This window comes from Delphinapterus leucas, chromosome 18 (assembly GCF_059928025.1).
Source record: "Delphinapterus leucas isolate spDelLeu-1000000601 "Yukka" chromosome 18, BTC_Dleu_Yukka2, whole genome shotgun sequence".
Classification (NCBI taxonomy): Eukaryota; Metazoa; Chordata; class Mammalia; order Artiodactyla; family Monodontidae; genus Delphinapterus; species Delphinapterus leucas.
The window spans coordinates 10951795-10977576 of record NC_143146.1 but is presented as its reverse complement, the minus strand read 5'-3'; the positions used below and the strand labels follow the sequence as shown (position 1 = coordinate 10977576).

Here is a 25782-nt window from a genome sequence, read left to right as displayed (position 1 = left end):
TTTTCATTAGAGAGAAACTAATGTTTTAAAGTGTCATTTAAAGTAGTCAAGTATTCAAGTAGTCATCTGGTATGAGTATTTGCCTTTCATTTTCTTCAGTATCTTATTAACTTGATCTCAGGAACTTGAGAGCAGAATGAATGAAGAGTGTTCATCTGAAGCTGTTGGAAGACAGGGTTGGAATCCCAGCCCACTGGTTTAGCAAAAAATAACAAGCCGCAGACGCTGATTTCAAAGAGCTTCAAGTCCCCTTAGGTCCCCTTAGGGAGACCTACAGATAGACAGGCAATTTAATACATTTTAATAATGTGAAGCTCAGAGTATGTTGGGCCCATGTAGGAGGGGCACCTACCCTAGTTTAAGGGCGTCGTGGCAGAACTTCCAATGGAAGGATACTTAAGGGATAACCTGAAGTCTGAGTAGTAGTGAGTTAGCTAAAAAGTGAGGGGAATTGATGGAGATGCAGCATTATGGTCAGTGAAAATATCTTGTGAAAGCTTGGAGCTGGGAGACCATGAGAACTTTAGCAAACTGCAGGTATGCAAGTGTGAGGGGTTGTAGTTAGACAGGGCTGGAGAGAGAATTAGGATCCAGATATGTATGACTTTGAATGCTATGCATCTGGACGTGGAGGTTATTTTTGTGCCTTTGGGAGCTTCTGAATGGTTTCATGCAGAAGAGTTATTTAACATGATAAAAATTGTGGAATTAGAAAACTTATTTTGATTGTGATGTGGAAAATGGATTGGAGCAGTGCAAAACTTGAGGTTGGTAGACAAATTAGAATGCTCTTCCTTTAACCCAGACAAGAAATGTTAGGGGGCCTAAAATAAGGTATTAGAATGGAGCAAAGTAGATGGTATAGGGAGACACTGGAAGTTGAATCTGTAAGATTTTGTGATGTTAGATGTCAGGTGTGAAGCAGAGGGAGGAATCAACAAAGATTAAATTGCTGCATTTGGTTCTAATACCTACCAGTTTACCAGGAAATTTATTAGACTTCTCTGAGTTTCTCGTGTTCTGTTTATAAATTATAAATTACGCAGTGTAGGTTTATAAATTTTATAAATTATGCAGTGTAGGTTTAAAGTAGTAATTGTTTTTATCACCTAATTAGCCAGATTTTAAACACTGCACTTTTGCTTTAGCAGAAAGAGCCAAATAATAACAACAAAAAACTAGTGTGAAGGGAATCATTTAAAAAACCAAAAAGTCGGAAAGCTGTGTCCTAGTAATTAAAAAGTACCATATTAGACATCAGTATCCTTTTCCCCTGCTAAACTGAGAATAACTTTCCTGATGTTGCTTCAAAGGCTTTATATTTTTGAAAAAGGGTTCAGTTATGTTTATTATGCTGTTTTACAATAAGAGAAACGTGTACTAAATTTTAGATTTGAAAATATCAATAAATTAAAAGAGTCTTCTGTTTGACCTGGAATTATCTGGAAAATAGAATCAGCTGGAACCTATCTCCTGAACCCAGGATTGTTGAAAGTTTTGCTTTACTTTGTATATGAATGCAGAATAGTTTGAGGATGCTTTTTGTGTACAGATAGAGCTTTTACCCATAGTGTCTTTTTTTTTGTTTTGATGTGGGCCATTTTTAAAGTCTTTATTGAATTTGTTACAATATTGCTTCTGTTTTATGTTTTGGTTTTTTGGCCACTGAGGCATGCATGTGGGATCTTAGCTTCCAACCAGGGATTGAACCTGCACCCCCTGCACTGGAAGGCGAAGTCTTAACCACTGGACCGCCAGGGAAGCCCCATGCCCATTGTGTCTTGAAGCAATGATTTTTTTGTTTTCTTCAGAAACAGTCACTGATTTGTTCAGAACCAGCTGAGGAAAGTAAACTAAGTAGCTTCCCATACTGATGAGTAGCAGGACTCTCATCCAGTGAGTACAGAATTCAGGGTTGGTAAGTAGGCTGTATGTAGCAAGTGAGAAGGAAGAGGTGGGGCCTGAATTGTGGGTGGTGGAGCCAGTATTGGACACTACTGTCACTGTAGAAATAAATTGGGTGTTTAACATCAGGGAGGACTACTTGAATTTGCCTGTCTTTGTTATAGATTTTACTTCCCTTCCCTGCCCAAGAAGAACCCTGCTTACCAGCTGTAAAGAGTACTCGGATCATCTGATCCAGTGAAGGGCACTGGAGGTACAAGTGCACATTTTTGCAGTATTGTAGTGCCAGTATTAGTTCTGTATCATACAGGTTCAGAGAATGAGTGATGACCACAGGATAGGACAACCAAGGGCAGGCAGGAAAGGAACAAACTTGATAGTTGGGCGTGCGGGCTGCCCATTTTATCACGTATTGCGAACCTTAACTGAGTGCTTACTATTTGCCAGACTCTGTTCTAGTGTGTTTCAGCTGTTACTAATTTCATCTTCTTAATAACCCTATGAGATATTATGTCCATCTTACAGATGAGGAAACCTAATTCCATAGAGGCATACTGGTAGGTAATGCGTTCACTGTCACTGAGCCAGCACTGGAGCCCATGCCTTTGGGCTCCAGTATCTATGCTCTTAGCTGCTGGACTTTGCTGTCTCACAGGTGGGTGCTACAGACCATTAACAGATAAATTGGGCCTGCAGAAAAAGTATCCAAGTTTTTTAGCTCCTTTTTACATTGTTGTGATCTACTTATTTGGTTATAGCAGCATCACCTACCTCTCCCATCATACTCTCTATAAAACAGAATTTTTTACTGTTTTATTCTTCAGTTGGATGATAGAGCTCACTTAATGTAAGCTGTGCTGAAATAGAGGAGTAGAAGAAATGGTTACTGGTTCTGTTGGCTTCTTTCCTCTTTCTCCATTTCTTGAACTGCTGCTGTTTTAGAATTATGTAGCTTAATACTGTCCTGCAACCCTTTGCTCGTCAGATGATTGTTGGTCTTTTTCTTGTTGGTTCAGTTTTTTTTTTTTTTTACTACAAAAATTTTTTCTACCTATAGCCCTACAGGGAAGTTACACTGTGGGATGTGTCAGTGCCATTGAATTTGGAGCTCTTGGGCTGGCCAAAAAGTTCGTTTGTGTTTTTCTGTAACATCGCGCGGCAAAACCCGAATGAACTTTTAGGCCAAGCCCAACACATAGGACCTTTTTATCTCTTTAAAAGTAGTTTTGTATATGTGCTGAAAGAACATATTGGAGCTAGGTGTACTTAATAGTTTATTGTTGAAACTGATAATAGAGATTTTTAATGTCTAGTACATAATATATGCTCAATTAAATATTTTGGGATGAATGAATGACAAGTGAAAAATTAATTTTAAAGGCAGTTTGATTTTACTTGGAAGGTCATTTAGTAGAATTTGCTTTTCATAGTAAGAAAACTTAAGCATACTGATTAGTTAAAACACGAGATTGTTTTGTGGCAGTTTATCGAAGTGTTGGATTTGTAGCAGCTAAAGAATTTTTAGAAGTTTTGCTTTGTGTAAACATGTATCTCTCTGTACACAGTCCATCCATAATATGTATATATAAATATGTATTACAATATTACTAATGAACTAACATTGCCTGTTAGTTTTTTCAAGGTAATGAACCTTTTAGATAGCAGTGTTTTTTCTCTCTGAATATCTTTTGCAAATATACTGTTACACGTTTGAAAGAAAAGACATGTTAAAAGTTTCCTTCTAGTCTTCTTATAATCCAGTCTCCATGAGCCAGCACTCTTCCTGTATTTTGTTCGCGAGGCACTAATTGTCCGCATTTGGCAGGTTTAACACTTCCTGACAGAGAGGCTATTAAGGGGAAGTATTCTCCAATAACTGTCACTGGCTTGAACAAAGAACCTTCAAACTCAATGTGTGGAAACCACTAACATTATTAAATGACCCTTTTCATGGATTTTTATCCCTTTAAGCTAAAATTTGGAGAATGTAAGGTCAGTGAAAACAGCAAGGTGTAATAAAGCAGTAAACCTTGATTTTTTGTGGGGGTAGAATGGAAAGTATAGATTTGTCTCTGACTTGAAAACAATTGTTATTTGGAAAATCTCATTAGCAGATGTGACTGCTTGGAGTTAAAAAAAAAAAAAAAAAAGACTTAAAACTGATGTTGCTTTCAGGACTGCTTTGAACTTAACAAGCACCTATTTGTGGAGCAGACTGGCTAATGAAAGGAAATTAAATTTTTCTGACAACTTCCCCTGCCAACCTCCTTATTCAGGGGATGTTATTAGGTACTGAAGACTTTTAAGGAAGATTTTTATTTTTTTATTAGACATGAATGAAGCAGTTATAAACATCCCCCGCCCTCCCATTTTGGGGGAGGATGCTGACATGGTTACTCTACATTTTTAAAGTATTAGCTTAAAAAATACCAACCTTTACTTTGATATTTTAAAGTTATTTTCTAAAAATTCAGGCATTCTTACCAGCTGATGGTTTCAAAACATTATTGTCATTCCCTGTAATAGTTTAGTGTATGTCACTGAATTATTTAAAAAGTTAAATTTACTAGGATTTACTTGGACTTAAAATCTTTTCAGCTTTCTCTTTACTGTTATCTGGGGGAAATGTCCTGTGTTGGACGTGTTAGGTGAGAATTAATGATCAATGAAATGGTTTAGATTCAAGGGAAGTTTTGGTCCATTCAGTGGCGTTGGTTGATATTTAGCAGTAAGTAATCCTTACATTCATAAACTTTTACCTTGTGCTGTTTTATTTATTTTTATTTTTAAAATTTTTATTGAAGTAGAGTTGATTTACAGTGTTACCTTGTACTGTTTTAGAATGCCTTTTCTTTCCTTGGCTTTTTGGAAGTTTTGCCCCCACTAGATGGTTCATTGAATTTCAGGTTTTAATTTACGTTAACAAGATGTAACTGGTAAAGATAAAATATGTACCCCCAAAAAAATGAAATAAAAAAGAAAAAAGAAAAAGTAATGGAGATTACTAAAGGAATTTTTTGAGGGGAACAATTGGCAATTCCTATAGATACTAGAAATTTACTTTTTTGTTTCTGGAAAATCTGTTGATCTCCTCCCAAACAATAGAGAATCAACTCCCCCTGCTGACAGAATCAAGGAAAACATGACATATAAATATCAGAGACAGAAACAAGCTGGCTGTGGACAAGCTTTAATGATCTGATTTATGATTCAGTATTGATTGTAAACATCTAAATTCTGCCATTAAATTCCAGCAACTGCACCAAATCACTTGGCAATTCTGGTAGTGCTTCCTGCCAGCTCATTTCAAACTGCTTTGAGTTTCTTAATATAATAAGGATGAGGTAGAATTTACATTCCACTTATGGTATTAATTTTACATTTCTCTGAATAAAAAGAGTTAGAAGGTTGTAAAATTGAACATTAAATGAATTGGAGGAGGCAGTAGTGCAATATATGACTGCCCTAAAGACATTGTGCAATGGTTGATGGGATTAATGTTGGGTCTCATTTCCTGCTTTTACAGGATGCAGATGAAGCTGTCAGAATTGCAAGGGAAATTGGTAAGTTCTTAAATTAACTTTGGTAGGATTTCTATGTCTTTTAGCAGATATGGTTGAGTAAACGTGTAATATGGTAATTCCTGAAGAGCAAATAATAGTTTAATAGTTTCAGGTTTCTGATTACTTGTTCCTCTGGAAGAATTTATCAGCGGAATTACCATATTTTATTATTAAAGGGAACTTTAAAGAGTAATTTGACCTTAATTATAGTTCCTTTGTAAGAGAAAATCACTGGCTAATTAAAAGAAGGAATTGTCTTAATAGTTCTTGAGATTGGATGTAATGTAAATTTATATATATGTAGTTGAATGCAACTTACTAAAGGACATACGTGATTAACATGAAGATTTCGTATTTGACAAGGCTCTTCAAGTTTTTACCTTTTCCTAAGAATTTAAATATCAACTTAAAAATCTTGCTAGGAAAGAGAAAATAGGATGTGAGAACAGAATATTCTAAATTGGAGTAAAAGGTAAACTGAAGGACGCTTTAATGACTGTTTTACTTGCCTGTTGTATGTATAATTATACTGGGGCAGTGCTCCCAGACTTTTTATTTTCAAAAATATTCCTGGCACTCTTGACATTGTATTTTCAATACCTGTTAATTAAGAAAATGCATGGGCATACTGTTATCATAGATTAGTAATGCTATTAAGTAATTTTACAGTTTTATTAATCAGTTCATATTTGTTTACATTTGACAAAAATTTGTAGGTAGATGAGAGAAATTAGACAATGCTTGGTAGTTAGGAAATCACAGCATCTTAGCATTCCTGCACTGATGGGGCCAAGCTTTTCAGCATCCCACATTAACATTTCTTTAGTCCTGTTTTCTCTGATTATTTAGAATTATTTTATTCATTTGGAGAGCATTTACTTTGGCTGATTTGACTGATACAGGTCCTGGACTTAAGACCAAGCCCTAGAAAATCTTATTTTATCTGACTATAACATCTCTTCATTAATCATTTCTTCAGGCTTCAAAAAGCATCAAAAAGCATCTCAGTACTTCTCAGGAAGATTTGCTAGATTCTGAATATAGGTTGGACTACATGGAACTGATTTGTGGTTTATGTCTTTAAGAAAATCAAAAGCTTCTCTCTCTGGTTTGAAATCACTGCATTCCTCATAGCCTAAGAGGCTATAACATGTCTGCTGGCTTTTGAGGAGACTTTCCTAAAATAATTTTATTCTGTTGTGTACTTGTAAATGTCAAAAGTCATCTTTCTAGTTCTAGTTTAGATATTATTATCATCTGTATAACAGGACATAATAATGCTGTTATCACAATAGTATCTACATAAAAAGAACAGAATATTTGGAGGAATTTAGAGAAATAAAAAGGGGTTAGGAGAAAATCTTGAATTCTGTTGGTGTGTCACAATTTTAATTATGAATCTTCAGCTCTTGAGAATTCCCTTTGTATAAGTGGCAGGTTGCTTTGCTTGCTCTTTTTTTGTCTTCCACTTTAAGGAAAAAAAAAATTGTGACCTTTAAAATAACCAGTGAATCATGGTGGGACTCTGACCAGTTCTCATCACCTGGCTTTTTCCTCCCTTACTATTTTAGTGCTGTACTTAACCACCCTCAACCCCCTTCAGTTTTTTACTTACTGAGTTTATCTAATTCAATTGAAGGCTCTTTTCTTTATATTTGGGCACATCCGTTATGGTCCTTCTTCTTTCCTGTCTTTCCTCTAGTTCTTCCCCAGTTGCTCCTTCTCATTCGTGAAATGAATGATCGCAATCATGGCTATTAAGTATAAGAGTGCTAGTGTTTTGCTTATGCTGAAAGAAAGGGAAGCCATAAAATTTGAGGCGAAGTAAAACATAATAAAGAACCAGGGTCATCAGCCTTATAAAGCTTTTGAAATTTCCCTGAAACCCCCTCTGAATCACTACTGAAACCTCCCATAAAACCTTTTCCCTCAAGTGCCAGCTTCTAAAATAAGTTAAATTACATATTATTAAAGTTTCTTGGTTTTCTGTATTGTTTGGTTGATTCATCAGTTTTCTACTAATTTTATTGAGATATATCACATTTTAACTACATTATGATTTTGATGACTTCTTGTGAGTTTGTCTGAGAGTTGAACTGAACATTGATTCCCTGGGAAAATATGTTCCCAGTTCTAAACAACTGAATTATAATCAACCTTTGAACCTATCCATTTGTAGGTTGCGGATGGTCCATTTGTCTTGCCTATTCACAGATTTCTCTGTTTTACTTCTTTCTGTGTTACATGGTGAAAATGAAATTGATTGTCTTTTCTGTGGTTCCCTTCTCTCATCTGTACTTCTTTTCTGGAAACAGGAAATCTGGGCTACCTAAGGAGGAAACTACCGGGTTGAGCATTGATGAATTAGGTGCCTTTTGCATAATAGTAGCTCTTGTTTATGGAGCATTTTTTCCAAGTAGCAGGCACTTTGTGAATGTTATTTCTAATGCTAATTCTTGGGTTAATTATTTACATTTAAGAAACTAAGGATTAGAAATGGTAAGTAATTTGCTCAAGGTCACAGAGCTACTGAGTGGTGGGCTACTTTAAATTTAGGGTCATTTAGCTCCAAAGAGCATGGATTTTTCAATATACTTTGGAAAACTAATGGTATTAGAGGTTGAGAGCTAAAATTTGAGTTACCACTTTGTGTAAAATAGTATAAGGCACTTAATCATGTTATATGTGGGATTTAAGAATCAGACAGCCCCTTATCATTGACAGGGTGAGAGACAGTTAAGACTTAATATGTTACTTCTATGTACTTGTTTTTTGGGCTTCCTTGTCTCCCTCATTCTCACTCCTGATTTTTTCCTTTTGACCTCTCTTAAGTTTAAAGATACAGGACTATTGATCCCCAGTTTATCTTTAACCCCAGAGATAGGCAACAGCAATCAGTAAGCTTGATTTGCATTAAAGTTTGAGCTTTTTACTGGATCAAAGGTCCTTAATACAATCAAGCCAAAATTGATTCTTAAAAGGAAAAGAATTTGTAAATCTAAACCCTGTTCTTTAACAACTTCCAGATTACTCTGATTGTTTTCTTTTCTTCTGCCTGTCTTCCTTACAGTCACAAATCGTACCCAATTTAAGAAAAATTTTTTTGATCCTCAGATCCACCATACTCCAAACCTGCTTCTCCCACGGTTTCTACATCTCGGTAGATGTCACTCCATTCACTCAGTGGCTAAAGCTAAAATCCAAGATCTATCCTGGTGCCTTTTCCCCTGTCATCCTGTTGTCAGTCTATCAGTAGATACTGTCAAGTCTTCATTCAAAATATCTCCCATATTCACTACTCACTATCTTGACTACCAACACTCTCCTCCAAACTACCATTGTTCTTGCAGGGACTATAATAGTTTTCCTGCTTCTTTTCTTAAACACTTCAAAGCCATTCTTCACATAGCAGTCAGTGTGATATTTTAAAACTCTAAATAATACAGACACACCCCATCTCATCCCACCCAATTGATCCCAGCTTTAAACCCGTTAATGACTTTCCATTGCACTTAGATAAAATTAAAATTCCTTACTGTGACTACAAGCCCCAAATGATTTGACACCTGCCTTTCTCTCCAATCTCATTTTATACTACTCCCTTCCTTGCCTACCATACTTCAGTCACACTGGCTTTGTTTTTTTAAATTTATTTATTTTTGGCTGCTTTGAGTCTTTGTTGCTGCGCATGGACTTTCTCTGGTTGTGGCGAGCGGGGGCTACTCTTCGTGGCTTCTCTTGTTGCGAAGCACGGGCTCTAGGCGCACGAGCTTCAGTAGTTGTGGCTCGCAGGCTCTAAAGCGCAGGCTCAGTAGTTGTGGTGCACGGGCTTAGTTGCTCCGCGGCATGTGGGATCTTCTGGCACCAGGGCTCGAACCCGTGTCCCCTGCATTGATAGGCGGATTCTTAACCACTGCGTCACCAGGAAAGTCCCTAAACTGGCTCTCTTGATTACATCAAACTTCAGGGCCTTAGAATAAGATTTTTTGGGGTGGGGTGGGAAGCCTGGAATACTCTTGCTGATACCTTCACATAGATGGCTCCTTGTAGCCTTTCATATCTTGGCTTAAATGTCATGTCTTCAAGAGAAGACACTCTAACATTACCACTCAGTAATTCTGTTTTATAACTATATTCCAAATCTCTGCAAAGTACTCATGCCTTTTGGATATTTTTCTTGTTTTTTAACTTTTTCCTCAATGTGTTATTTTGAAAATTTTAAATCATACAACATTTTGAAAGACTTTTACAATGTATACCTATATACCCAACACCAACACTCCACTATTAATCTTTTGCTAGGTTTGCTTTATCGCTTATCTATCCATTGGTTAACCATTTTAATTTTGGTGCATTTCAAAGTACATTGCAAATATCAGGATGCATCCCACTAAATACTTCAACATAGATGTCTTTAACTTAATTCAGTATTTGTATACAATTTGATTATCTTGAGGCAAAATTTATATACAGTAATATGAACAGGTCTGAAGTGTGTATTTGCTGATTTTGATATATGCATACCCACCCTGTGTAACCCAAAACCCCACTAAGACGTTGGACGTTACTGTCACCCCAGAAAGTTCCCTCATACTCCTTCCATGTCAGTATCACCCCCTCAGATTTAGAGACAACCTGCTCTAAACTTTTATACTAATTATTTGATTTTTAAAAATTCAGATAAAATTTAAATAGTATAAAATCTGGCCTCTCAAAGTGTACAATTCAGTGTTTTTTAGTATATGCACAGGATTAATGAACCATCACCACAGGCTAATTCCAGAACATTTTCATTACCCCTAAAAGAAACTCTCTATCCATTAATATTCACTCCTTGTTTCCTGGCCCCTGACAATCACCAATTTACTTTCTGTTTCTATGGATTTACCTATTGTGGATATTTCATATAAATGGAATCATAAAACATGTGACCTTTTGTATCTTTTATGTTTTCAAAGTTCATCCATGTTTTACTATATATCAATACTTCATTCCTTTTATGACCAAATAATATTCCATTGTGTGTTTATACCACATTTTGTTTATCCATTCACCTGCGGATGGACATTGGGTTGTTTCCAGCTGTTGACTATTGTAGGTAGTGCTGCTGTGAATATGCATATACATGTATATGTTTGCGTACCTGTTTTCAATTATTTTGGTATGTACCTAGTTGTGGAATTGCTGGTTTCGATGGTAAATCTATGTTTAACTTTTTGAGGAACCTTCAAACTGTTTTCCACAGTGGCTGAATCATTTTACATTCCTACTAGCAATGTATGAGGTTTCCAATTTCTTTACATCCTTGCCAATACTTGTTACTTTCTTTTTTCTTTCTTTTTTTTAAAAAAAATATTATGGCCATCCTAGTATGTGTGAAATGGTATCTCACTGTGCCAGACATTGGCAGAATGGATAAAACACATGATCCAACTCTTTGCTGTCTATGAGAAACTCACTTTAGATCCAGAGACAGAAATACATTAAAAGCGAAAGGATGGAAAAAGATATCCCATGCAAATAGTAATCAAAGGAGAGCTGGGGTGGCTATACTAATATCAGACAAAACAGACTTAAACTACAGCCTAAAACTGTCATAAGAGACAAAGACATTATACATTGATTATTTTAAACATATTGACTATTATAAACATCTATGCACCAAAATGCAGAGATGCAAAATATATGAGGTTAAACATTGACAGAATTGAAAGGAGAAATAGATTGTTCTACAATAATAGTTGGGGACTTCAGTAGTACAATTTAAATACTGGGTAGGATATCTACAGAGAAGATCAATAAGAAGTAGAGATCTTAACACTTTAAACCAATGAGACCTTATTGATATATATATAGAACACTCTACCCAACAATAGAATACATATTTTTCTCAAGTAATTCTCTATTAAAAGGAACAGTGAAAGAGTGAATGATTGAGTTATGAAGGATATTTAAAGGAAAGGAGAAAATAGTATCAAACTAGAACAGTATCTCATAAAGTATGTTCCTTGTCCAGCAATATTCCTGGGACTTAGTTTCTGATGTGGAAGTATCCGCCTGCCCCTTTTATTGAATTATCTTGATGGGTTGCTCTTCTCTTAAAATAGTGTGGGGCTCCCTCCATTAAGTAAATTCTGTCTTTGCAAATGTTTGCTTTATGTTCATCTCGTTACTGTTTTATAGTAAAATTGACCATGGGTTAGTTTCCTTTGTATTTCTTGTACTTAAGACAATGATCATCACATAGTATATATTCAGCAAATGGTTATTCAGTGAATGAACCAAAATAGAAACTTATATATAAGTATGGAAATGAAGTAAGTGGTCATACATTTTAAAGGTTTTTTTTTTTCATAGTGTTCATAGATCATGATTTGACAATAATTTTCTCACTGTTTTTCCTTAATCTCCAGTTTTGTAATGGAGATGCCTGGGAAGAATAGGAATATTAAGTAAACCATGATAAACTCTCAGCAAATAGATAACTAAAAAAAAAAATCTAGGGCATCCCTGGTGGTGCAGTGGTTGAGAGTCCGCCTGCCGATGCAGGGGACATGGGTTCGTGCCCCGGTCCGGGAAGATCCCACGTGCCGTGGAGCGGCTGGGCCCGTGAGCCGTGGCCACTGAACCTGCGCGTCCGGAGCCTGTGCTCCTCAATGGGAGAGGCCACAACAGTGAGAGGCCTGCGTACTGCAAAAAAAAAAAAAAAAAACAAAAAAATCTAGAATTATTTAAGTAAATTTAGTATGTGGTTGTTAATGACTATAGCTCATCAATTCATGTAGGCTGTCCTTGGATTCACTAGGCAGGACTAAAGGAAGTTTTTAGGAATCTAAGATTTAAATGTATGAGAGTCTTTTCCTGAACCTTATTGCCTTCACAGTAAGTGTTGACGTGATATCTTCACATTCTTTGCAAGTTATGCTCTCCCATATGCCTTGGCCTCTGACTCTGATAAGTGTATAGGAATTGCTTTGTCTCTTCTCTGCCTTGGCTATTTTTTTCCTTGTCCTTTGCCTCTTCTTCTCATCTTCCTTTTGGCATGGTATAACGTTAAAAGAAGGTTGCTCTTTTTTCTTTTTTTTGTATAAAAGAACAAATTTTTCATGCTAAAGATGGATAGAAATACTTAGCTAAGCCCTGAAATCTTTTATTTATTTTATTTATTTCATGCTGCTTAGAAAACTTTTCACATGTAGTGTATGAATTTGTGGTTAAAGATATATTGAGGAAGCCTTTGAAAAGATATTACAATTTATACCTTTTTCATAATCTTAAGTAACATTAATTTTCCAATTTGGTCCTCAGTAGAAGACACATTTACTATGTATCTATCTATTTATTTATGAGATTTATTAAGAAATGCCTAAGGTTGAAGAAAATGGTGTTAAAGTATTCTTTGTAAAATTCATTAAAGAATGAGGTTTTTATTTTGCAGTTTTCCTATTACTGAAGTAATGCAGTCATTTAAGGTTAGAATGATAGTCCCTGGGAGTTGGGAACGTGTATTCCGTGTCCCTTCTTTCGTTCCCATTGTCACTTGGGTACTTACATTTTCTTTTATTACTCCAGTATATGCATTTTGGGTTTAAGCATGATTTCACAAGTTCTCTTTCTGTATTTTACCATGTCATATTTGTTTCCACTGCCTCCCTCTCTTTGTTTTATTGTAGTTCATTCTTGCATGCCTTTTCTTTTTTTTCTGTTACTCTATTGCAAAAGGCTCTGCGTAGTGTTCGGACGCTAATGTGAAGACATTAAGACTGGTTTTTGTTTGGAAACTTTCTGTCTGTGAACCCATTCTGCTCTAATCTATACACTGACGTGTGCTTGATTTCTGATCCCTGGATCAGAGTTAGGGATCTAGTATTTTTTATTTGCCCTAATAGAGGGAAATATGTAGACCAGATCAGTTTTTCCCAAAAAAATGTAATTGCCTTTCTTTGCCACATTAAAACAAAATACTGTTATGTATTGGTTTACTTTCTTATAACACAGCTTGATTATATCTTTATGTGTATAATGTTAGTTCATTCTTATTTAAACTCAGTGTATTTATATAGTTATTTATATATTTATGTGTGCATGGCTATCTTAGGAAAGGCAAAATATCCTGTGTCCACTTCACCCTTCTTCATTTTCCAGTGGTTAAAAACTCAGTGATAATAATATCACCTACACATACCTTTGTTAGAGGTTGTGTATATCTGTGGTAGTAGTAGATACGAATAATTCATAGTTGGACTGCAACACATATATGTTTACATTCTAGCTACTGGATAATTATGGACCGCAGATAGATACAGATATGCATCACCTCAGTCTGAAGTGTGCTAAACCAAAGTTATACCAAAACTAAATTGATAATGATAAAACTAAACGAACTATATAACTAATTTGTAATTAAAAGACAACAGTAAAAAGTGGAAAATTATGACCAAATAAACACAACATGGGAAATGCATTGATGATGGAATTTATTTTCCCAAATTGCTTGGAACTATCTCTTTGTATTCACAATAGGAACTTTTCAGCGTAGCCAAGTGTTGCATGACAGCCAAATTGCCCAGTAGATTTTGAATTACAGTTCCTCGGAAAACTTAGTAATGTGCTAATTTTTATTTGAGTCTATGCAATTGTCATTAGTTTATCAGAGTTCCAGTATTTCATATTTTTATTGCCCTTCGCATGTGACCTTAAACGACAAAAATTTACATTTTCTTTATCCTACATGTTTACTTCCCATTGGTAAGATTGTGGGGTGGGGAGGAGTTCTGTGCCATCTGAAACGGCCTGGATCACAGAGGCAGGAAGTAGAGGGGTCTCGATTTTGATCAGCAGTGAGGCTTTCTCTGTGGCTCAGCATTCACTATTATATTGCGTTATGTGGTTTTTCCATTTGCATATCACTGTCAGCATTTCCTAAATCTTGAATTCATCAGCTTTTCTCCATTTATCCTACTGTTGTCTTTGTTTAAGCTAGTGTCATCTCTTGCCTAGATCACTATAATAGCCTTCCAAATGTGCTGCTTTGCCACAGATTGGATACCTGTCTTAGAAGCAGACTCTGGAATTTTATTGGGGAGTATTTTTGGGACCAACACATGTGAGGGAGTGAAAGAAACTGGATTGAAGGAGAAGTTGAATTGAGTTGAGATGCAGACTCAACAAAGGCCTTAGCTAATCCTAGAGAGAATTCTGCATACTGGTTGGTCTTTTATAGTTGTCTCAAGTTGGGCATATCTTGGTTTTTTCTAGGTTTTGGCAATTATGAATAGAGGAGCTATAAACATTTGTGCACAAGTTTTTGTGTGGACATAAATTTTCAACTCAGTTGGGTAAGTATCTAGGACTACAACTGCTGGGTCACGTGGTAAGACTATATTTAGCTTTAGGTAGGATCACTTTTCATTCCCACCATCCGAGAGTAAGCTTCCTGTTGCTCTGCATCTTTGATAGCATTTGGTGTTGTCAGTATTTTGGATATTAGCCATTCTAATAGGTGTGTAGTAGTATCTCATTGTTGTTTCAATTTGGATTTCCCTGATGACATAGGATGTTGAAGATCTTTTCATAGGCTTATTTGAGTTTTAAGAGCTCTGTATATTTTAGATATAAATTCTCTATCAGATATGTTTTACAGATAATTTCTCTTAGGCTGTGACTTGGGTCTGCATTCTCTTAAGAGTGTTTTTGCAGAGCAGAAGTGTTTAATTTTAATAAAGTCCAATTTATCAATGTTTTTCTTTCATGGATTGTACTTTTGGTGTTGTTTGTAAAAACTTATCGCCAAACCAAAGGTCACCTAGATTTTCTCTTATTTATTTTCTAGACATTTTATTGTTTAGCATTGTATAGTTGGGTCTACAATCCGCTTTGAGTTAACTTTTGTGAAATGTATGAGGACTGTGTCTAGATTCATTTTTTTGCCTATGAATGTCCAGTTGTTCTAGTACCGTTTGTTGAAGAGACTGTCCTTTCTCCATTGAGCTGCTTTTGCTTTCCTGTCAAGGATCAGTTGACTGTATTTGTGTGGGTTTATTTCCAGGCTTTTTATGCTATTCCACTGATTGATTTGTCTGTTCTTTTACCAATATCATGGTGATTTTATTACTTAGCTTTATAGTAAGTCTTGAAGTTGGGTAATGTCAGTCTTTCATGTTTGTTACCCTCTTTTAATATTGTGTTGGCCATTATGGGTCTCTTGCTTTTCTATATAAATGTTAAAGTCTTTTTGTTGATATACACAAAATAACATGCTGGGATTTTGGTTGGGATTGCATTGAATCTATAGATCAGTTTGGGGAGAATTGGTATCTCAACAATATTGAGTCTTCCTATCCATGCACGTGGAATCTTTCTCCATTTATTTAGGTCTTCCTTAATTTCATTTATCAGCATTTTGTAGTTTTCCACGTATAGATACTGTACATATTTTGTTAGATTTATGCCTAAGTATTTTATTTTGGAGGGGGCTAATGTAAATGGTATGGTGTTTTTATTTTTATTTTGTATTATTTTTTTTTGCGGTACGCGGGCCTCTCACTGCCGCGGCCTCTCCCGCTGCGGAGCACGGGCTCCGGACGCGCAGGCCCAGCGGCCACGGCTCACGGGCCCAGCCGCTCCGTGGCACGCAGGATCCTCCCGGACCGGGGCATGAACCCACGTCCCCTGTATCAGCAGGCGGACTCCCAACCACTGTGCCACCAGGGAAGCCCGGTATGGTGTTTTTAACTTCAAGTTTTAATTGCTGGTATTTGGGAATGCAGTCAACTTTTGTACGTTAACCTTGTGTCCTGCAACTTGGCTATAATCACAATAGTTTTAGAAGATTTGTTTTGGTGGCGGTTGTTGTTGATTCTTTGAGATTTTCTTCATAGACAGTTTTATTTCCTGCTAATGAAGTTGTATTTCTTTCTTCCCAATTTGTTTACCTTTTTCTTGTCTTATTGCATAAGGTAGGTCCTGTAGTAAGATACTGAATAGGAGTGGTAAGAAAGGACATCCTTACCTTGTTCCTGATCTTAGGGAGAAAGCATCTAGATTCTCACCATTAAGTATGAGGTTAGCTGTAGGTATTTTGTAGATGTTCTTTATGAAGTCTAAGAAGTTTCCTTCTATTCCTAGCTTGCTGAACTCAATGACTGTTGGATTTTGTGAAATGCCTTTTCTGCATCTGCTGATATGGTCATATAGTTTTTCTTCTTTAACCTATTGATGAGGGAGATTAACTGGTTTTTGAACGTGGAACTAGCCTTGCATACCTGGCATAAATCCCATTTGGTCATGGTATAATTCTTTCTGTACACTGTTGCATTTTTCTTTTCAGTCATTTTATTTTTAAACCTGGAAATTCCATTTTTAATTTCTAAATATTTTCAGTTTCTCTCCTCATCATGATCTTTTTCCTTTAACTCCGTTCCCATGCTTACAGTGTTTGTAATGACTGTAATTTGTAATAGGATTGTAATAGCTGTTTTAAGGTTCTTCATTTCTGGGTTTGTTTCTGTTGACTGTTTTCCTTCTGTGTGGATCACATTTTGCCTCCAAACATATCTCTTAATTTTTTATTGGATTGTAGACATTGTGAATGTTAAATATTGTATTTGGATTTTCTTATTTCTATTTAAAAGATGTTCAAGTTTATTTTGTTTGATAGATAAGTTAATTGATGATCAGATTGATACCTTTTAGACTTTTTTTTAAAGCTTTCTTAGGGCAAGTCTAACATACCTTTTTTGTGGTATTCTGATTCAGCAAGTATATGTTAGGCTATCTCTCTTTACCTTCTATACTTCCTATCTGTGAGTTCATAATTTCTATTTCATTATACATCTGTGGTTCTTACATGTATGGCTTATTCATCCATGTAAACCCTTAGCGTTTTAGGCAGGAGAGAGAGGTGATCCTATATTTATTTTATATATATATATATATATATATATATATATATATATTTATTAAAGTAATTTTGCTGACCTCTTTGTAGTTTGATGGGACCAATTGTACTGGTAGGGGGCTCTGTTAGGAGGCTACTACAGGAGTCCTATGAAGAGATTTGGTAGTTTGTATTAAGTACAGTGATAATGGAGATAAAATTGGAGAAATTGGACTTGTTAAAAATAAAGACTTCATAAGAGTTGCATACCATCCAGCGGTTGTACTCCTAGACATATGCTCCAGGAACCTCTTGCCCAGTATTCCAAGCAACGCCTACAAAAATATTCATGGGAGCACTGTGTGTATAGATCTGAATGTTCACTCACAGTAGAATGAATAATGCTTCAGTATGCTTATACCGTGAAATATTTCACATCAGTAAAAATAAATGATTTGCAACTACTGAAATTAATTAGTACATTTACTTAGTGATTATTATTTTTCATGTTATTCTTCAGGCACTCTTTTAGCTACTGGAGAAGCAATACTGAGGAAGGCAAAAAAACTGTATCTTCATTTTTTAAACTCATTTTACTTCAAACAATGTAGAAATTAGTTAAAGCAAGAATCATTAATGTTTATTATTACTATTGGTTGAAATATTGAGTATAGGATATTCACAGTTTCCAAGTTTCCAGTCTACAGATCATTTGTTAATTGCAAATGGAAAATGTTATTTCATGAGTAAATTTAATGGACACCATCTTATCAAGTAATCAAACCTAATTTTATGAGGAAAAGGACAAATGGACTTTTTTTTTTCCTTTGCTTTCTTGTGTAATTTAAGACTGAGGGTATAGCATCAGCTGTAGAGCATTAAATTTTTTAAAAAATTCTGACTCTAATAATGAGAAAACAATCAGGTAAATTCAAATTGTGGACCACTCTATACAAAAACCACCTTGGATTTTTCAAAAATTCCCCTCCCCCAACCCAAAAAGGTAAGTGAACTGTTTTACATTAAAGGAGAGTAAAGGAATATAACAAATATTAATATAATGCATAATACTTGTATTTATAATTTTCATCGGGGATTTCCTTCCTGTCTGTCTTAGGCTTTTTCCCCCCTGATTTTTTGGTTTTCTCTTCTGACGTTCCATTATCAGAGCCTGTTCTGCCCATCTAGAGGACTGTTTTACTCTCTGAAACAACTTTCATTTCCTTTTGCTTTGAACCTTTTCTTTAGGGAAATAAAGACCTTGTATAAGTGTTTCCTAATTGTTTTTTTTTTTTTAATTAATTATTTTTGGCTGCGCTGGGTCTTTGTTGCTGTGCGCGGGCTCTTCTCCAGTTGCGGCGAGCGGGGGCTACTCTTCATTGCGCTGCGCGGGCTTCTCATTGCGGTGGCTTCTCTTGTTGTGGAGCACGGGCTCTAGGCGCGCGGGCTTCAGTAGTTGTGGCATTCAGGCTCAGTAGTTATGGCTCGCAGGCTCTAGAGTGCAGGCTCAGTAGTTGTGGCGCACGGGCTTAGTTGCTCCGTGGCATGTAGGATCCTCCCGGACCAGGTCTCAAACCCGTGTCCCCTGCACTGGCAGGCGGATTCTTAACCACTGTGCCACCAGGGAAGTCCCCTAATTGTTTTTAAAAGAAGACCAAAAAAAAAAAAATCACAACTTCTTTTTGATCCTTGAGAGATTTCTGGTTAGTGCCACCAAATTAGGAATTAGGACATTTCCCAAGAAATATTTCACTTTTTCCTTCTTTTTACTTTTCCTTCTCCATCAGTCATTATAGTCTATGAAATTTTTATTCAGGAAACTGTAGGTGAAAAAACTACCTAAGATTATTATATGACTCATGATTTTTATATCATTAAGATGTCATTTCATCAGCCTTTAAGTTATCAGTTTATGCCACCCTGTATAGGAGCAGGTTTTGCTTGAAGGGGGTTGGGTGGGGGGGGGGTTATGTAGTGTGTGTCTTGTATAGCTCAACATGGTGCTGTTAGTTGGTCAAGAAAAATTGTTTCTTTAGGCTTGGAATCCATAACTGTCACTAAATGGGAAAGCACCTAAGCTCCTAGAGGCTTCCTTTATTCCCCTGTCATCCATATCCTAACTATCAACACGTCATGCTGACTCTACCTCTGAAACAACCTTCAAGTCTCTATCTTTCTCTCTCTTTCTCTGTATCTACAGCCAAGTCCAGGTTACAGCTCGCTCTCTGCTGGACCACCACAAAGCTTCCTTATCAGTCTCCTTTCTCGCATCTTCGCCCTTTTTCTTTCTTTCTTTCTTTTTTTTTTTTTTTTTGCAGTACGCGGGCCTCTCACCGCTGCGGCCTCTCCCGCCGCGGAGCACAGGCTCTGGACGCGCAGGCCCAGCGGCCATGGCCCACGGGCCCAGCCGCTCCGCGGCATGCGGGATCCTCCCAGACCAGGGCACAAACCCGCGTCCCCTGCGTAGGCAGGCGGACTCTCAACCACTGCGCCACCAGGGAAGCCCTATTCGCCCTTTTTCAATTCATACCTTGCAGAGCAGCCAAAGTGATCTTAAAAAATTAGGACTACATTAGGTCAATGTCCTCTCCTATATAACCTTTCCAACTTGTTCCTTCTGTCAGGAATATTCTGCCATCATTGATTTTTCAGAGGACTTGCTCTAGCTTGTCAATTTAAGTCTCAGTTTAAATATCAGTTTTCTCAGAGAAGCCGTTTCAGGGAAAAGTAACATTAATCATTCTGAATCACATCCCTCTGTTGTTTTTATTGTAGCAACTATCACCACTTAATGTGTTTCACACACACACAAACACCTAGGTGCATGTATATTTACATATAGCTCTCTACTAGATACCAAATATAGTAAGTGCCACAAGAGCAGATAATTTTCTGAATTGTTCATCTTTGTATCCCCTGGAGCCAAATCTGTGTTTGGCACAAAGTATTTATTCAGTGAATATTTTTGAGTTGATGAATGAGAATTTGATGGTAGAGTTAGAAAGAGGATTGCTGCTTATGGTAGAAAGTAAGACATACTGATTGCTGGGAGGAAAGGAAACCAGAGAAGTTATCTTGTCCTGCAGTTAAACCTGCCCTTCCTTGAAGGTTGAGTACAGAAAAGTAGGAATAGAAACCTTTTAGTACTTTGGTACTAAGTTTCTGTTTTTGTTTTTGTTTTTTTTTGTGGTACGCGGGCCTCTCACCGCTGTGGCCTCTCCCATTGCGGAGCACAGGCTCCGGACACGCAGGCCCAGCGGCCATGGCTCACAGGCCCAGCCGCTTCTCGGCATGCGGGATCCTCCCGGACCGGGGCACGAACCCATGTCCCCTGCATCAGCAGGCGGACTCCCAACCACTGCACCACCAGGGAAGCCCTAAGTTTCTGTTTAAAAAAAAAAAAAAAAAAAAAAAAATTGAACATTTTTCTCACATAGTACTTAGTAGATATCTTTTTGGAAGCATCATGCAGAAGGGAAATAAGGAATGGAGACTTTGTGCATGTTGGAATTGGGGTGTTAGAAAGAGTGGGGCATGTATCTCTGGGTCTGGGAGGGGAGGTCAGGTAGTGGGGAGTAGGCGTTCAATGAGAGGATGGTAAAGGTGAGGAAATATCTGTGAACAGCACTAGGACCTGAGGGTTTTTTGGTTTTTTTTTGTTTTTTAAGCCATCTTATCATACCAGGAGATTCGTCTCCTTTTAAAAACCTTGGAGAATTTTGTTTTGTTATGATAAGGAAGGTTGTTCTGTTTCAAACATATGTCAACTGAAGAATATAAAATTAAAGAAATGTGTTCTAGACAAAAGTTGAACAGAGGAGTAAGTACTCCAGTGGATTAAAAAAAAAAATGTGAGAGAACATTAGTGGATATTTCATACCCAGGCTGGGAAAAGAGAGGAAGCAATAGCCATCAACTTGATCATTTCTGATTTTTTCCGGGATTGTAAACTTTTGACTGAATCTTTTTTTTTTTTCCTTTTTCGTCCAGTTCCTGGCACCCCATGGCTTACCCTAATTAGAGCCACAGGCACAATAAGAAAGAAGGGATGACGGACTGGGCTTTTTGATATTATTTAATATCATCTGTGTGGAATATTCTTTTCCCTGCTTTCCAAATAGCTAGATCTCATTTCTCCATAGCATGGTGACAGCATAAAAATATGTACTGTCTGAAATTTAATGACTTACTTGGCATAAGAAATTGAGTAGAATACCTTACCATTATATTATTTTCAATTATAGCTCAAAAATTATATTAAGTTTGTGACTGTAATGTCCCTAACTTCTGCCAGTTTCTCCCTCTCTACCAGTTGTTTAATATTTGGCTTGTTAAATTTTTGTCAGGGAGTCTTCTCTTCTGGGTTATATGTATTCACAGGTCTAACACTGCATTGCCTCCTTTGGAGAGACCATATTGCAATTGTCTTATTATATATCGGCCTGTTGCCTGACAATTTCTCACCTTTTCTGAACATACAATAGTTTCTTGTTGACAAATTATTTTATGTGTTTTGTTTTGCCATCTAGTTCCTTGTTACCAAGGACAATTTCCCAATCTTATTTTGAACCTTACAAATCCCTATATAGTCCAGGGTCCATAGATGAATAAATGACTAAGATGAGATTAATACTGGAATCAGAATAACTGCAAATTTCCTAATCCTCAGCGGGAACTGAAAATAGTAGAGATATGGGATGTGGATATCATACCTCTCGTGGTTTCCTGTTCACATGGATAAATAGTTTTTGATGGTGAATTGATGACATGTTTTTTGGGGATAAAAAAGACCTTAAGTTGTTTTTAAAAGGATTTCTCAGGCATGCTGGTTTCTAATTTTTGGATATTGTTTCTTCACTGCTCAAAAACAAGCTAATTCTTCTTTACTGATCTCAGTCTAATTCCTTTATGTGGTACTCATTGTGAGGCTGCAGCACTGAGCAAGACAGACACCGTTCTTATTACTCTCAAGCAGGATCTGTAGCATGCAAGACTGTGTAGCGTAATGTGCTCCCAGTTTATGTTTTGAGTTCTCTTTTCCTCTGCCATCCTACAGATGCTCTGTGTGCTTCAAATTGTTTCAGTCCTTTCTTAAACCTGTCCTGTGCTTACCCCGCCTCCATTTCTGCTGTTCCTGCCTAACACGTTCATGTCCTGCTCGTCCTTCATAGCCTCATATAAATGGCCCTATCTATAATATGCTTTTCTTAATCCCTTTTCTCTTACCTTCCTGTGATTCTTCTCTGAATTCCCATTGAGAGAATTATTTGGGTACTTCCCCTCTTTCTTCCTAGATTATAAGGCTCCCAGTGTGAAAATACTATGTTCATCTTTCTTGTTCTTACTGCACTTAGTATTTACTGCTTTTAAAATGCTGTCCCACATAAATCTATCTCACATAAACATAACCAACATCAGAATTTTAAAAATTTAATTACTTATGAATCACTTAGGAAGCAAGTGCTATTTTAGCTAAGTTGAAGTTAAGTGATGTTTTGTGGTTTAGGGGTCAAAGGTCTGTGACATTTGGCCCTGTCTTCCCTTTTCGTGAAGATCCTATAGCTAGAGTGTAGTGCTATTAGAGCATCACAGGTCAGGAAGAGTCTTTTAAGGGCTCACTGACCTCTTCTTTCTTCAGAAAAGATCATAAACAAGTGGTCTCAGACATGAATATCTCCACCTTATTGTCGGAGAACCTCTAAACAAAGAGACTTCACAGCTTTTCTTGATAAATCATTGTAGATGACTCATGCTGTCAGAAATTTTACTTTATAATAACTACTCTAAATACGCAATCCTCTTTACCAACAACAATTTTATTAATTTTCTCTTATAAAACTTTGGCTGGAAATGTCCTTTGTTTTGGGCCTGACTTTGTATTTTCATAATATTCCCGAAGTCTAGATATTTCATTGCCTGTTGACTGAGTGCCGTAGCTTCTCTACTGATATCAGCGAGCTCTGCATCTTCTGCTCCAGGCATAATATACCAGCCATGGCTTGATTTTTCCCAAAGCCATCATGTCAGTTCTTGCAGATAAAAGCTGCAGGGGTTCCCTGTGATTTTTCAGATGAAAATACCTCAAATACCTGTGAACCATTACTTTTGAAAAAAAAGGGAATTTAATTTGTTATGTATGCAAACAGCAGTTTTGGGGAATCAAAAGAATGCGTGTGTGTTTCCTTAATGCTATAAAAGTTGTTTCTTATATCCTTGGTTAATTAATACTGTATCTATTTCCATTTTTGGAATCCACTTTCAAATTATGTTTTCTTAGCTTTTTATTTCATTATTGGGGAAAATGTTTTATTTATTGATACAAATAGTCTTTTTCTTTTAAAATGATCACACTCATTTAAAAAATATATGTAAGATCATTACACTGATATTATTTTCCTGACTCTAAAGAAAGGAACTTTTAAATGAATTAGTTATTGTCTTCTGTGTTATCGAACATGTGGTCAGTTGTCATGTTCATGCATCCAAATGATCAAAGTCTGAACTTCTGTCTAATTCTTCCCTGCTGTTAGGCTACCCTGTTATGATCAAGGCCTCAGCAGGTGGTGGTGGGAAAGGCATGCGAATCGCTTGGGATGATGAAGAGACCAGGTGAGATTCTGTCCAAAATATACTTTTGATGAAAATTGCAGTTACTAGAGTTTTATTAAACTGACAAGTAAACAGATACCAAAAGCATAATGGAATAGTTATAATAATCATCTAATTTTTACTCTTCTAGATGGGAAAAATTGAAATTATGCAGAAAAGTTTCTTATTTATATTTTGATGATGATTATCCTATTATCGAAAGGTTTTTACTTTCTTAAACATTAATACAGGATTATCTTTTTTTTTACAGTGTATTTTTAAAAATTATAGTCATGATTTTGTCTTCTAGGCAAAAATTACTAACGTTTGGCTATGTAATTCTGAATGTGATCAAAGATTTGAACCATATATATTTGAAAGCAGTCATAATTTTATCTGTTTATTAGTATGCATTTGCTTCCCTTTGCTTGTCTATAAAAACAGTGAACTACTATTATAACTTTATAGTGTGAAATATATTTCCTTTTGAATTTGAAATTATTGTATGTCCTTTATATGCAGTGCACTCTTATGAATTTAGAACACTTTCTTAGTAGTAGTTTCAGAAATCAAAAGAAACTTTTAAAACAAAAATTTTAAAACCTAATGTATTGATAACATCATGGGGATTAGAAAATAGTTTTTTTGAACAACTGCCTAGTACAAGCAGGTTTCAAGGGACTCTATTCAGATTTGTATTACATACTTCAAGGCTTGGCAGCAAGAGAGATTTATGTCATTTTTTGAAGGAGGAGAATTTAAAAAATCACTGAATTATTATCGTTAATGTTGCCTTTCCTGCCCTTTCTCTACCCAAAAGTAATTTGATCTTCCAAATGGTTAGTTCTGTTTTCTCCCTTTCTTTTCCCTTTCTTCCTATTCCCTGAAATCTCTGAAAGAGAGAAATCTGGAGTAGTTGATGTGAAAGTCATCCAATACAAATCTATTTCAGAAATTAGGTTCTAAAGTGAACATGCAAGGTAAAAATCTCCTAGAGGCAATATATTACCCTTTAAAATCTGAGGGGAAGACACCACACTGCAGACTTGTACAGATAGTTTTAACTCTAGAAGACAGTTGTCTCAGGACATCATTGTTTCTTTGGTTGTGTGTTAGAGGTGAGGTGATAATATGTGCCCAATACAGACCTTTCAGCCCCAGTCTCATGTTCAGTGTGGCACTGATACCAGATACTGACTGAGGTAACGTCAGATTCTCCTCTCCCATTTTACACTTACCCAGCATAAATAAACTCATTGCATGGATTGGTGATATTTGTTATTGAGATATTTGATACGGAGAGCCTCCTGTGTGACAGGCAGTGTTTTAGTAAGGTTCCAGGAATACAGCGATGAACAGAAACAGACAAAATAATCCACTCCTCTATGCAGTTCTCTTTCTCTATTCCTCTATATCCAGTAGATAACTGGATCAGGAGTTCTTAACCTTTGAATTCACAGACCCGTAAAGTTCAGGGACGTTTGTGCGCCTGGATAAGGAAAAAAAGTACATATTTCTTTCACTAGCCTCTAACTGGAATTTAGTGTTTCCTCCAGTATAGACAAGCTACAATAGTAGTAGTATCTGTGGGACTTTTCACCCTTTAAGAGATCCCTTATATTATCACATTACATTGTTGCAGGTATCTCTAAGTTACAGTGATTGTGAGACTTGTTGTTGGAGCTTATTAACGAATAAAGAACCAAGTACATGATATCCCAAATTTGTTTTTAAAAAATATTTTGATACCTATATTTCAGTATAATTTGTTTCTTTTGCAATCCTATGCATATTCTTTTCTACATTTTAAATCACTTTGAACCTTATTTCGACAAGAGGGTCCTATAC

The 25782-nt window shown here is 36.3% G+C and overlaps 1 protein-coding gene across 3 annotated transcripts in view; it reads left to right on the top strand.

Annotated features, from left to right (window-relative positions):
- Positions 1–25782, top strand: part of PCCA (propionyl-CoA carboxylase subunit alpha) — a 352118-nt gene that overhangs the window by 103273 nt on the left and 223063 nt on the right. For all 3 annotated transcript variants that reach the window (XM_022576840.3, XM_089899400.1, XM_089899401.1), the window contains exons 8-9: positions 5432–5468; positions 23877–23955. In XM_022576840.3, the coding sequence (XP_022432548.1) occupies positions 5432–5468; positions 23877–23955 (116 nt within the window). The remainder of the gene's footprint in view (positions 1–5431; positions 5469–23876; positions 23956–25782) is intronic.